This window comes from Hyperolius riggenbachi, chromosome 1 (genome assembly GCF_040937935.1).
Source record: "Hyperolius riggenbachi isolate aHypRig1 chromosome 1, aHypRig1.pri, whole genome shotgun sequence".
NCBI lineage: Eukaryota > Metazoa > Chordata > Amphibia > Anura > Hyperoliidae > Hyperolius > Hyperolius riggenbachi.
This window is the reverse complement of record NC_090646.1, coordinates 464,295,880-464,311,171: the sequence shown is the minus strand read 5'-3', so window position 1 is coordinate 464,311,171 and position 15,292 is coordinate 464,295,880. Positions and strand designations below refer to the sequence as shown.

The 15,292-nt window shown below is 41.8% G+C and overlaps 1 protein-coding gene across 2 annotated transcripts in view; it reads right to left on the bottom strand.

The window, feature by feature from the left end:
* SSH1 (slingshot protein phosphatase 1) overlaps nt 1-15,292 on the bottom strand; it is a 103,172-nt gene that overhangs the window by 43,511 nt on the left and 44,369 nt on the right. For both annotated transcript variants that reach the window (XM_068239583.1, XM_068239592.1), the window contains 6 exons: nt 14,901-15,022; nt 12,523-12,591; nt 11,148-11,213; nt 7,881-8,075; nt 2,692-2,785; nt 2,467-2,595 (listed from right to left, as the gene is read on the bottom strand). In XM_068239583.1, the coding sequence (XP_068095684.1) occupies nt 2,467-2,595; nt 2,692-2,785; nt 7,881-8,075; nt 11,148-11,213; nt 12,523-12,591; nt 14,901-15,022 (675 nt within the window). The remainder of the gene's footprint in view (nt 1-2,466; nt 2,596-2,691; nt 2,786-7,880; nt 8,076-11,147; nt 11,214-12,522; nt 12,592-14,900; nt 15,023-15,292) is intronic.

The window sequence follows — 15,292 nt, the reverse complement described above, 5'->3', positions numbered from 1 at the left end:
CAAATTCGGTGCAGTTGTGTGATCTTGCATTACTGCTATTTCTACTTATAAACAGATAACTGTGAAGGTGCCGGGAAGCCTCCACTGACGTTATCAGAGGTGTGTGACTTACTCTCTCTTGGCACAAGTTCTCCTGTGATGGTGGAAACTCATCAGCTGGGCAACTGCAAGCAGTACAAAAATTGCTGACTTGAAGTGAACCATTTCTGTAGCATGGGCCTTCTTTACCTGATGTCAGCTGTCTAGACTGTTAAGAATATCGGAAGCATTCCTGGAGATATATTACTTTTACCCACTGCTAGGCAACACAAGGCTAAATTAATTTAATTTTGGACATGGGGGTGGGAAGGGTGGGGGTGGGTACTGGCTATAACAGAAAATATGACCGCCTGCTCTACATAAAAATATTTTGTTATCAGGAAGAGCTTTTTATTTTTTTTTTTTAAATCAAAATCCTGATATTCCAGGATAATTTTTAGCTGTGCATGGGGAAACCATCGTGTAACCATAGCAACCCACCTAGTGGAGAGAAAGGGAGAAAAAGGGAAAACGGAAACATCCTGTAAAGAGCAATGCTTGGCCGAGTGTTCCCAGCTATGCCATGAAAAGTGTAGCCTTATGTTCAAGGTGTTAGCTTATCAAGATGGAACCATTTACAGCTGAACAAGGTGTGTTTTTTTTAACAATAAAGCACTTTGTTATTAACGACTGGAGGGAACCCAAGAGCTTGACGTCATTACCCAATCCAGGCATGTCATCTCATGTAATGAACCAAAAACAAAAAGGAAAAATGGAAAACAAAAAATTTATTATAAACTACACTCAGACTTTCCAAAAAGCATGAAAGAAGAGGATTGTGGCTATTGTGAGGTGTAGCTATTGTTTCTAAAAGCAGAGGATGTGCCTACAGCCGCCACTCACCAAGCCTTCCATGAAGACTCTTCTAATCTGAAACCGCACACTGGGGAAAGGGCTGCAATTCACCCTCTTTCCAGAGCAGTCCAAGAAAGATGTGGGGCAATAGGGAAAAGAGCTAGAGTCTCCCGGCTGTAAGTGGGTCTAGGGTAAGGCCTTAATGTTGGCAGTGAATACACTATAAGGTGGAAAGAGGGATGTTGGGGATTCAGCCAAAAAACTTAAATTACACACGCTGTGATGCACATGTTTTCAGCCAGTAGGTAACACCTGGTGGACATAAATGTGATCCTGTCAACTCACCATTCTAAACACAACTTGCAATCTGCTAACACTTGTTTGTTGCTTTTTCAAGCTCCGGTAGGTTTCCTACATAGGTCATTTCTTTACACACTAAAGGGTTATCTCTGTCTCTAAACTCCCACTAGAGGAGCACAAGTAAAATAAGCCAAACGTCAGCACAGCCACCATTCACAGTTGTCTATTATGGTAGACAATGAAAAAATGAATCATTGACATAACATTCTAACTATTGAGGGGACACTTCAAGTCATGAAACCTCAGTACTACAAGCAGCTGCTTGAAGAAACACCATACTATCTTGTGTAAAGGCCCCGGTCACTTTCCTCCTTCATTGCTGCAAATCATTAACAGACACACCTTTGCTAGTTTTCTGCAAAATCTTAATCATCTGAATCTGAATTAAAGAAAAACATTTCTTTGTTACAGCCGATACAAATCCTGCAATACAACTGCAGTGTCTACTTCCTGCATTCATGGATGCAGACATAGGGTTAACCTCCTGTGTTTACAAATTAGCTGATCTGCCAGGCAGTCAGCTGACAAAGCTAAGAGATCAAATTACAGTTGTGATTAGTTACAGATAAGGTGGAAGTAGACAGGCTAAACTCTCTCTCAATACATACAGGGTGCATTTCTCTATATTTTCCTCTTCTCCTGTGCAAGAGTAAGGTCCAATTTACAAATAGTGTAGCTTGTGTAGTATGCTTTTTACCCCAGTGAGAAACGATCACTTTTATCAAAGCGCTGTTACTCAGGGGATGTAGCGTGTATGGCTACTTATGGCTTCTTATTGTGTCACAGTGACTGAATGATCTCCTCACAGTCACAGCAGTGTGTCATGCCTCAGAAAATGAATGCACTGAGCCACTCCCAGATATGTGGAAATGAATTAATCACTGGAAATGTGCTAAGACTTGTAAAGACTAATTGATACAATGGAAATCAATGTGTGTCAGTGAAGACCAGAGTTCATTAAGCAGATATTAGGAAATGGTTTAGAGAATTTCAATTACCAATACATGAGGGAACTAATAACGATCATCTGCACAGGCAGCATTTCAATTGCCATGTCACAGAGGAACTTTTCAAGGCTGAACCATATGATTAGATAACCCAGACAAACGCGCTGAAAAAGTGTCCCTAACCAGCCGCAAGACTACAATATGATAAATCAAAGATCACATCTGTGCTATGCCTCTGCAGTGACAATCATTCAGAACAGGCAGGAATGCACTTATGTATACATACCAAGTAAAGGTAATCAAAGATAAGAGAAGCTTTATCCATTTGTCCTAGAATCAGCAGCATCTCATTGTCTATGTATTCTTTATACTCTTTCAAGTTGCAGCTCAGCTTCTTCTCCAGCTCATTTCGGATCTAAGCAAAAGATAAGGGCTCAGGAGACCGCTCACATAAAAGGACAAACAATTCAGAGGAACACGGGAACTTGGAAAGACGCTTTCATGTACTCACTTCTTTACAAGTCACGTTTTCCAAGTCTTTACTCATCATGATGCTTCTCAGTGTCGACTTGATAATCCATTCCGTCCGCTCACCTTCGCTTGGCCTATGCAGAAAGAAATGTAGGGCGATGGTGAAAGTGAAACGCTCTGGAAGTGGATTAAAGCATAACAGTATATTGCTGGCAACATCTATAGGATATCCATCAAACCTTATATAAACTAATATGAAGGTACAGCTCAAGTACAACATTTTGTTCTTAGCACGTTTCAGCATTTAAGTCCAAAAGAGCTGTTTGACTTCATATATTGCCCATACCTGCAGATAGAAGTGATGGAGGTCTGTGTCAAGTTAGCTGTTATTCAGTATAAGCCAATGAGTATCCCAATCTACTGTAGTTTTAGCCTATCCATACATATTCTTTACACAGCACCAATGAATGTAGACAAAGCCCCAGACCAGTGCATACGCTACAAGGGATCCCTGTCTCAATATTTAGGCTACATCTTCATGCTTTATTCACATTAAAGTAATTACAGATAACACCGATATTTTCAACTACAGAACATTTAAATGTATTTTGTGTCCCCATACCTGTCCTACAAAACTACCCATTTGTTCCACCTCCCTCATCGTCCCCAACCTCCCTCCCCTCTCACCTGCATACATAATACCAGACTTCTAAAGACAGATAAGCATACTGGTGTCCTAATAGTATGTTATAGCTTGACATGTCCAAGCTGATGGTACCACTGGACATCTTTCAACTGATAAGAGAAATCAACATGATTTAACTGTCACCTGCTGCACTAATTTCCATTGGATGGCCACTGTTATCTATCCATGGCATTGCTTGTTGCAGAAGCACAGAGAAACAAGCACATATGTATATATATTTAATCAGCCACAAAATAAAAACTACTCTTAGGCAAAGACAATCGGTTATCTTGTTACAATGGTACCTGTCCAAGGGTGAGATACAGTAGAGGACAGGGCAAGTTCTTGAAAGTTACATTATGTGTTGAAAGCGGAAGAATGAGCAAGTGTATGGTTCTGTGCAACTTCAACATGGACCAAATTGTAACGAATAGATGATCGAATCAGCACACTCTAAGGGCTGATTCACACTACAAGAGCTTTTTAAACGCCAGAGATTTTAAAAGCTCTTGCTAGTGCAATCCTATGGGGGATTTTTACAAAATCACATCGCTCCAGTGTGAACACTTACATAGCATAACATTAGCAAGAGCTTTTAAATTCACAAGAGCTTAGAAATGCACTTGTAGTGTGAACAAGCCCTAAAAGGGCTGATGTCTTGTGGGGTGTCCACCCTATGCAGTGGTTAGTACCCATTAATAGACCATCGGGTCCAAACCACAGAAGAACTACTGTAGCGCAAATTGCTGAAAACTTGTGGAAAAACACATATTGCATCTATTAATCTCTGTAGCTGTGTAGCCATAGACCAGAGTCCCCACGTTGACCCCGACCAGACTATCAGAATTGGATAATGGAGTAATGGAACAGGCGAGCTCATCTAAAATAATTATGTTTTTCTTGGCCAGCATGCAAATTCCCTATATCTTAATTCATGGAGTGTCTCCTCAATGCACTGGAAAAACGAGTCCAACCCATGGAGACCTCACCTAAAATCTTAGAGGACATCACGTCTTCTGCTAACATCTTAGAGGCCGAAACCAGACACCACCTGAGGTCCTGTGGAATTTTCTCAACTGTCTTAAAGAGGCACTTAAAGAGGAACTCCAGTGAAAATAATGTAGTAAAAAAAGTGCTTCATTTTTTACCTTAATTCTGTATAAATGATTTAGTCAGTGTTTGCTCATTGTAAAATCTTTCCTCTCCCCGATTTACATTCTGACATTTATTACATGGTGACATTTTTACTGTGGGCAGGTTATGTAGCTGCTCCTAGCTGTTTTGGCTGTTAGAGACAGCTGTAAACAGCTAATTCCTGTCTGTGAACATTGTTACATTGTGGCAGTTTGCCCAGAGTACCGCGGTACTCAGAGCTTCTTGTGGGAGGTGTTTCAGCACAAAATCAGTCATACAGCGCCCCCTGATGGTCTGTTTGTGAAAAGCATATTTCTCATGTAAAAGGGGGCATCAACTACTGATTGGGATAAAGTTCAATTCTAGGTTGGAGTTTCTCTTTAAAGAGACACTGAAGCGGAAAAAAAATGATATAGTGAATTGGTTGTGTACTATGAATAATTACTAGAAGATTAGCAGCAAAGAAAATATTCTCATACTTTTATTTTCAGGTATATAGTGTTTTTTCTAACATTGCATCATTCTATAATATGTGCAGATTACACAACACTCAGCAATCAAAATGAGTCTTTCAGAGCAGTCTGTGAAGTAATGACCTCTCCTCTAGCAGAGAAAAAGTAAACAGTTTACTTACAGTTGAGTTAATAAAAGTCAGACAGTCAACAGCCCTCTCCACAATTAACTTAGTCGGAGAGCTTAATGGCTTGTTTGCATAGAGATAACAACTGGAGTTTCTCAACTCTTCAGGTAGCCATACACTGGTCGATTTGCCATTAGATCGACCAGCTGACAGATCCCTATCTGATCGAATCTGATCAGAGAGGCATCGTATGGCTGCCTTTACTGCAAACAGATTGTGAATCGATTTCAGCCTGAAACCGATCACAATCTGTTGAGCTGCTCCTTCCGCCTGTGCCCCCCCCGTACACATTACCTGAAGCTGGCTCCCGGGCGTCTTCTCCACGCTGCACCGCACCGCTCTGTTCCGGCTCCATCCCAGCGCTTCCTGTGTCACTCCGTGACCAGGAAGTTCAAATAGAGCGCCCTCTATTTGAACTTCCTGGTCACTGCAGTGACACAGGAAGCGCCGGGATGGAGCCGGAACAGAGCGGTGCAGCGCGGAGAAGACGCCCGGGAGCCAGCGTCAGGTAATGTATACCTGATCGGATTGGCCGCCGCTAGCGATGCGCACCCTACCCGCAGGCGATCGAGGGTAATTTCCCGCACGGCGCGATCGACGGACCGATCCGATTTCGGGAGGAAATCGGATCGGTGGGTGCGTTTAGCGCGAACGATTGGCAGCAGCTTCGATCCCAGGATCGAATCTGCTGTCGAAACGGCTGCGAATCGGGCCAGTGTATGGCCACCTTTCCTGTACTGGAAACAATTAGACTGATGTATCTGATCTTAATGTTTTATTTCTTAGCTGTACTACACATACAAATCATAATATCATATTTTTTTTCCGCTTCAGTGTCTCTTTAAGTCTCCTAAAAAAAATGAGTTTTACTCACCTGGTGCTTTCCTCAGCCACCTGCAGCCGATCAATGCCCTCGACGTGTCTTTGCGATGCTCCCGTCTCCGCCGGCGACCACTTCCGGTTTCGCCCGTCAGGACCCGACAGGCATGGGAACGCGAGTGATTATTCGCGTTCCCAGCCACAATATCGCCCCCTATACTGCTATTGCGGCAAGAAAAAAAACTCATTTTTTTTAGCAGACTTAAGGTTCACTTTAATGCCATGTGCTCCTTTATGTCCTAGAGCAGTGTTTCTCAACATTATTATAGTATGGTCCTCCTTATTAATGACTGCGTTGGCCAAGTACCCCTTATTGTGAGGAAATTCATCTCAAGTAGCCCTTGACAGATATACATTTGTTAGGATTTCTCCATGATTATATATACATGCTTTTCAATCCTCTCTTGGTGATTAGAATGAGCCTGAGGCACAGCGGTCAAAGGTGCGTTATCATTAATGCTCATGGTTATGTCACATCAGCCAAAAATGTAATACTTACCTCAGTAAAGGGAAGCCTCTGGATGATCCAGAGGTTCCTCTGATCCTCCTGAATCCCCCAGCCACTGCTCAACAGGAATCTTTTCTTCTTTGTGGCCTCGCTGCTGCGCAGTAGCATAGAACTCATGTATGGAGGAAAAAGCCGTGCATAAGTGGCTCTGTGTAACTATGCAGGCGTGAGCTGTACTTGCTCCTGTGCAGTGCGGCTGCTCTCAAATATGGATGGAAGCCTGACCATGACAGCATACATCCAACAAGTCCTTGTTGAATATGTTTGGAGGGTCCCATGGCTGGATCAGTGGGGTCAAGGAGGATGGGGAAGCCTCTGGACTACCAAGATGCTTCCCACTACTGAGGTAAGTAGTTCATTTTAATGCTTTTTTTGCTGCAGGTACACGCCAGAGATATGACTGTTCACTTGCTGCCCAATACACCCTCCCTCACTTCTGTAACAAGATAATGATTTACTTCTGCGATCATTGGTCTAAATGATGTGGCTAATTGTTATAGGGAAGCAGGGTAAATTATATACATACAGGAAAGCAAGGTAAAAACCATTTGTCCTTCCTTGTGGCTCTAAGGTCCTGCATATAAATGCCAATAAGAACACTAACCGTATGGTTTTTGTGTGTTGTCCCCATGTTTGCACGTGTGCGGCTTCTTCTAAGTATTATTATTATTATTATTTAGTATTTATATAGCGCCGACATATTACGCAGCGCTGTACAGTATATATATATATATATATATATATATATATATATATATATATATATATATATATATATATATATATATATATATCTTGTCACTAACTGTCCCTCAAAGGAGCTCACAATCTTATCCCTACCATTGCCATATGTCTATATTATGTAGTGTAAGTACTGTAGTCTAGGGCCAATTTTTTTAGGGGGAGCCAATAAACTTATCCGTATGTTTTTGGATAGTCCGTTTTGGTTTTTTTTGCAATCCAAAAACATAAGTTAGGATGATATTCAACTTTTAAACAATCAACCGGAGCGTCTACATGTGCTTACGGTATATTCTTTATTTTATGTCTGCAAAATATTTGTATAAAACATGGTTCACACTACTTAAAATTCTAAAAACAAACGTGACCACTTGAGCTTACATCATCTTCACCCACTGTCCCTATGATAGTAAACATGTGGCTGCCAATTGTGTGAAGGGAGTATAATAAGTTAGGATGATCTGATCAAACTGAAAACTCTGTATGTGAATCTCACATGTGGAAATCTGAGCTCTAGAGACAAGTGCAAATTTGAATAGCTCCATGTACTTAGTCAAATGTTATATATGCTAGAGCTATGTAAATACTGGAAATGCGCAGAAAGTGTTTTATGCCAATATTTATAGACATGAGCATACTAACTTCTCTGTGAAGAGGGTAGGGGAGTCCGGGCGGGTGGACTCCAGGTCTTGCATGGTGTTCCACTCATTGATGCAGCTCTGCTCAGAGCTGATACAGCTCTCGTAGTATGAAGCCCACACAAGAGCCAGCCCTCCAGGGAAGTAGTTGTAGCGCCGGGCAACCTCACAGGTCTTGTGCAGGACCTGAAGTGCAGACCTATTACAGATCACAAAGACAAGACTTGAATGGGCAATCACTACCCCAACGGCATCAAAACATAAATAAAACAATATTACAGAACATCATCGAAAAGCACCATTTTGTGTGTCACTCCTTGTTATGTAGCCGAATCATATCAGGATAATTTACTTATATCTATAGAAAGTAACTTCTACTGTTCAGCAGCCTTGTAGGGCTCAGCTTAAATAATTCACTTATCAGAATGACAAACAGAATGTGGCTGATTGTCGCTAGAAAATCAGAATGAAACAATTTCAGTATACCTTTGGGGTTTCGTGTGAATTTGTCACTGTGCCAAGCACCTCCTTTTATGTTCAAGATATCTTGAAGTGATGGCAATTGAATACAATTAGAATGAATACAACATTTCAGTGATATTACCTTTTCAGTAGCACTATCCCTTCCCTTCTCTATAACATTATAAGGAAGTGCTGAAACATTGATCGGGTACACAGCAGCAGTGTATAATTGTAAAATGAATGCTTTACATACTGTTAACTATTAACCATTACTATACAGTCTGTTTTGATTGTTGAATGGCCTATTCACTTGGGCAACTTTCCAGTAATATACAGGTGTACAATTGTTATAGTAGGTAGAATGGTGGGTACAATGGCAGGGTCCCCCTCAGCCCCTGTGTGTCCTTGATCTTGTGATCCCCCACCAATGACACCTTTCCCATGGTCTAACTGAGACTTGAATTACTGGGTCTCTGTAAAATGGGATGATCATTTATCTTATACTGCATTTGCGTGCATAACCTTGTGCTATGTTGTATATTGCATAACTGTGTGCTACCTTTCCGTCTGGCCACCCCTGTTAACATTGTATCTATCCCCATTTATTGTCCAGCGCTGGGTAATATGTTGGCGCTTTATAAATACAATGAACAATAATAATTATATATTTTAGGTATATCTGGTATGTACAGTAAAAAAGCCATTTTTTCTCCATTATCTACAATTACTTCTCAGTCACTGGGCTTTTAGGCTGTGTTCCCACTTAAAGGGACACTTAAGTCAAACAAAAAAAATGAGTTTTACTCAACTGGGGCTTCCAATAGCCCACTGCAGCTGTCTGGTGCCCTCGCCATCTCCCTCCGATCCTCCTGGCCCCGCCGGCAGCCACTTCCTGTTTCGGTGACAGGAGCTGACAGGCTGGGGACGCGAGTGATTCTTCACGTTCCTGGCCACAATAGTGCCATCTATGCTGCTAGAGCACATATCATATACCATATAGCAGCATAGAGGGTGCTAATGTGTCTGGGAACGCGAAGAATCACTCGCGTCCCCAGCCTGTCAGCTCCTGTCACTGAAACAGGAAGTGGCTGCCGGCGGGGCCAGGAGGATCGGAGGAAGATGGCGAGGGCACCGGACAGCTGCAGTGGGCTATTGGAAGCCCCAGGTGAGTAAAACTCATTTTTTTTGTTTGACTTAAGTGTCCCTTTAAGTTGAGAATGAATATTTTTTGCCCGTTCTCCGCTCATCGCTAAACTGACAGTGAATGGCTGTATAAATAGGAGCTGTTCACACTTGTCACTCTGCAGTGGATCTGTGGGTTCCGTGGCAGTAAGCGGGCCATACTTCTGTGCCGTCTGCGATAATCCCAGACAGGCGGAATCGTTCACCATATAGCATACCCCGGGCTACACCGTCTGTTACTGCTGGCCAAAGTGATTAGGCGCAAGTGGGAACACAGCCTTACTGTGCATTACTGAACAACCATGTTTCAGTACAGATATATATATATATATATATATATATATATATATATATATATATATGCTACTTTTGCTTATTATATCCTCTAAACAAGAGAACAGCTGAACTGCACGGGAATGTTGCTAAATAGGATTTGGCCACTGTGTGTGTCCATCTGTAGCATTTCCCTGAAGGAAACCTAGAGAGGAATGTGCTGAGGAACCTGGAACAAAAAACAAAGGAGTATATCTTTGCTAAGGTACCCAAAAACATTACTTGAATCAGGCAATCATCTTCTCTCAGTTGGTGCCCGCACAAGCAGTAGTTTTAAAGCACACCTCAAGCGAGAACGAGATGGAGATTGCCATATTTGTTTCCTTTTAAACAATACCAGTTGCCTGGCAGTCCTGCTAATCTTTCTGCCATCTGTAGCGTCTGAATCACCCACCTGAAACAAGCATGGTGCAAATCCAATTAAACTTCAGTCAGAAATATCTGATCTGCAAACTTGTGTATATGGCTAAAGCCTGGTACACACGCTCAAATAATGTTGCCCAATAGGTATTGGGACTCAATCCCTTGGGCAACATTGCAGGGCTGATACTGTGCAGACGCCTTCAGTTCTAAATATGGGGGAGGAGGCGTAGAGGAGCAGGAGTGATGTCACGTGGAGGGCAGGGTCGCAAATGGGGAGAACAATGCTCTCGGCCAATGCTTGGCTCGAGTGATCTTCCGGGATGGATCGCTAGCTGAGAGGGGTAGGGGGCTGCTGTAAACACGCTGGATTCTTGGCATAGGTGCTCGTTATTGGCCGCGCCGACCGAGTTTAATCTGGCGTGTGCATCAGCACAACAGCCAGGCAACTTGTATTGTTTAAAATGGAATAGGCATGTCAGCCTCCATATCGCTGTCACTTCAGGTGTCCTTTAAGGCAATTATAATAATTTTGAGTGAAACCAACTGCAAATGATCCAAGTGCCATAAGATTGCACCCCCGCCCCCTCCTCCCAATGTGTGAGCAGTATTTGTGCATGGTTCCCAATGCCCTCTCAATAGATTACAGCAGGGGTGTTTCACTGAGCTCAGCTGACCCATCTGTTGATGATGTGTCACTCAATACATTACAGAAGAGCCTTCAAATATGAACTACACAGTAATGGCACCTCTACACTCACTCTCAAGTAGGTGAGTGTACAGGAAGTCACTCTCAAAGGTCAATGGCAACTCTTTACATTATCTCTCTTGTGAGAAATGAGGTAACAATGACAACATCTAGACTAACACAATCTAACATAAGCACACACATCAATATGACACAGTTTAAACGGATACTCCAACGCTTACTTACCACATGGCTTGTACTGATACGGGTTTAAATACATGGATTCTTCCAGCAGTGTGAACACTGAACCCTCTAAACAGAGAGAGAAAGTAAAGGAAGATTAGAAGTTAAAAAGCAGCAACTTATTTGCTATGTAATGAGTGAAATTGTGAAGCTAACAGACTATGCAACCACTCTTACAACCGTCTTAGGCCAGAAACCCACTAGGAGCGATTTTCTGAGCGTTTTGAAAACTCTTGCTCATGTAATGCTATGGGTGTGATCCCACTTGAGTGATGTGATTTTATAAAAATCCCCCATAGCATTGCATTAGCAAGAGATTTTTCAAAACACTAACGATTAGGAATCGCTCCTAGTGGGTTTCTAGCCTTACACCCTGTCAGCTGATACACCTTACATATTATACATAAGCTTGTTGAGCTGCCCACAGACATGAAAAGGCAGCTTACAACATAACCAATGAATCGTTCAGTTATGGGAATGGTCAATCAGATGCTACATTTTCAGACTGGCATGTAAATTTATTGCAAACTGCATGCAAATTGAAATTGGATCTATCAAACACACTCCGTGCAGATTAAGGTTGGCCCAATTCCAAGATGCATAGAATTAACATCATATTTGCATACAAATAGCCTCTCACTGAGGCTATAATCATACTCAGATGACTGAGGCCCCATTCACAGTTGTGCGTTGCGGTCTAACAGCTGCTTCCTAATGCAGTTTACCACACCACAATGCACCACCTATGTGTTGTTCCCAGAGCAGCGGGAGCGTTGCCTTATAAGGGAATGCAGAATAATAAAAAGCACTGTATGCGTTGCTGCATAACACTTGCATTAAGGGTTACAGTGAAGCATACTTTTCATTGAATTACATGCAATGCGATGCAGCGCACAGGTAACATGTGGTGCTGGTTTCCCGATTTGTTGCGTTCCTGCTGTTACAGGGGATGCAACGGTCACAGTGAACATGGACTTGCGTTTTCATACAAGTCAAATTACAAACACACACACACAATATACAGGTGGTCAATATCTTGCTTGCATGCTAGCATACTCTCAAATATATTGGCAACCCCATAAGTCAGCCTATAGTTAGGTCATCCTTTAAGTTTATTATTGTGCATAGTCTTAATAGTCTACTACAAGAGAAAAGGGCACAATTCAGAATGAGGTTACGAATGTTTCAGGCTGTACACAAGCAAAGCACTGTATGGAATTACTATGCCACCCACAATAAATAAGCTATAGCCATAACTGACAGACAAAACCCATTTAGAGGACTATGTCCATAACCCATAACCGTTCAAAGTCATTACAAAATCGAAATAAATAGAAATATACAAAAACATAATGTGACAAAAAAAGAAAAATCGTACCCATCTCCATCAAGGCGTATGGTGGTGTCACTCCATAAGTGCAGAACCATTCCAATAGTGCAGCTTTTACTAGAAAAAAAAAACAGAGTGGTTGATGTGGATATATATCTGTACAATACTGTAGAATAAGGTTACACTTCAACAAAATCTTATTTCAAACGTTAAAAATAATTAATGCTAGTTCACAGCGCTCCGTTGTAGAATAATTCTGCATATCAACTTCCTGTCCATAAAATTCTATGGGCCTGGTTACAGTACTGCATTTTAACGGATTGTGTTATTCTAACTCGCTGCATGCAGGCTTTGTAATAAAGTCTATTTCCAGTCTCCGTTGCAGTTCACATTCAGTATAACGCGCACCACTGTGAATTCAGCGTTACACTTTCAGTATATTGGGCTCTATTCACAAAAATTTTCATAAATGACTTATTTATTACCTAATTGATAAAAATAACCTTTCAGCACATTTACAAGCAAAATAATCACTCAAAGTAAGTTGTTCCTGACTAACTTCATTTCAATATTACTTTTCTTACCTTCATTATATTATATTTTTGCTCTTTGGGAACTTAAAATATAACATGTAGAAGGTGAAAACAGAGGAAAATGGGTGAAAAAGCTTTGTGAATCATGACCATTGTTCCAACAGGATAGGAGTGGCTCTGATGGTGCATATCAAGTGCAATGTGGATGGGGACCAATTTAATACTAACATGCAAACCTTGCAAAATAACCACATAGCTAGAAAACTGTTTTACTTTGTCAGTTTTAAAGATAAAAAATGGTCAATGAGATGCAAATAATTCTGGCCTGCATGGAAAACTGATTCTAAAAGTCAAATTGGCCCAATTGCAAAGTGCATAAAATTTGCATTACATTTGTGTCCATCCAGTCCAGAATCATTTGCATACCATAGCACTGCTGTGTGCAGTAACTGAGCAGATGAATCCCTTCAATGAGAAAGTGATACATTGCTGTAACTGCTGATGAACTGCTAGACTTCCTGAGAATGGATATTAATTTAAAGGATACCTTCCATATAAAGTATGGAAACTTCCCCCTTTGTTTTTGGGTCTGGAACAATAGGATGGAATAGGATGTAAGATAGCAATACATGGGTCTTTCGTCTTTAACCTCTTGCCGACCGCCTAACGCCGGATGGTGGCGGCAGAGAGGCTCTGTTGTTCCTCCGCGACTCCATATGACGTCATCTTGTGAGAAATGAGATTTGACGGGAGCTCGCATGAGCGCGAGCTCCCGTCAGTAAACACAGCGGGCCCCAGTGATCAGCCTGCCATCGCCGCTAGCAGGCTGTTTATTTAAGGAAAAATCCATTTAAATATTTATATAGTGCTGACATCTTACGTAGCGCTGCACAGAGTATAGTGTTATCACTTAACTGTCCCTCAAAGGTCCTCACAATCTAATCCCTTTTTTTTTTTAATTTCATTTTTTTTTATTAATTTAAAAAGAACTAAAACTAGCAGCAGCAGCAGCAATCGCATACCACCATAAGAAAGCTCTATTTGTGAGAAGAAAAGGGGGTAAAATTCATTTAGGTGCTAAGTTGTATGACTGAGCAATAAACCGTTAAAGTTGTGAAGTGCTGAATTGTAAAAAAAAAATGGCCTGGTCACTAGGGGGTATAAACCTCTGGTCCTTAAGCGGTTAAAGAAAACCCGAGGTGGGGATTTAAAGTAAAAAAAAAAAATACAATGCTACCTGATCCAGGGGGCTGGCCAGATCAGGTAGCCGCAATCCCCGCAGCTCCTGTGGTCTGCAATAGTTTCGATTCTGTGACCCCCTTGGGGTTACGCAGCTGGAAGCTCCGCTCTGTGTGTCTCACACAAAACTGAGTGCAGGGAGGTGGGGGGCAGCCAGGGAGAGACAGAGCTGTCCAATGGTAACAGTGAGTGTTTAGCAGGGAGTGCTTCTCCGCTCCTACCCCCTCAAGATGTCGACATACTGCATGTCAGCAATTTTGGGGGTTGATAGCACAGTGCTGGGGGGAGCAGAGAGTGGCGCAGGGAAAGGTGGTGGGACACAGAGGCATGTCCTGCAGCAGGGAACATGCCCAAGTTAGGTTCTTGGTGTATGTGCCTTTATCACCTTAATGAGTCATCATATGTCCTGCTTGGAAAGCAACACTGTCCTCTTGGAGGTCATACTGTCAAAAGGATTTACGGCTATGAGAAGGTATATATTCTGGAGTGCAGGTGCCAATTCCATGACTGGTATAAGTTGCTATGGGCAGAGCTGTTTAGAAGGGGGTCTGGAGTTTGTACTTGCACAATTTGACACAAGATTTCAAGCGAAGGTTACAAAAAGAAGGATAAAACTAGGATACAACTGTATTCTGCATGGAGTGCAATGCTCACCTTTCATTATCGGTGAAATCTACACCTAGCAGGATATTCTCTTCTGTGTCCTGCCGTCCATTACTGTAGACCACCACCATGTAACGTACACGATCCGACCAGCTGCTCTCCAGTCGGACAGCCTTAAATAAACAAGGGTTTATGTTATACAAATTTCAAAAATGGCTGCTTAAAGGCTAAAATCATAGCTAAACCACAAGGAAAGAGCAGGACCTTAGTTGTAAAAGGAATTTACAAATGATGGACCATTCATCAGATTCATACAAACATAAAAGCAGATTTTTACAATGTTTAATATACAGTCATTGGATGTATGCTAAATACCTCACAAGAGAAGGCATGTTTTGTTGAGAGAATTTGCAGCAAGGGAAAAAAAAGGCTAGATAAGGAAA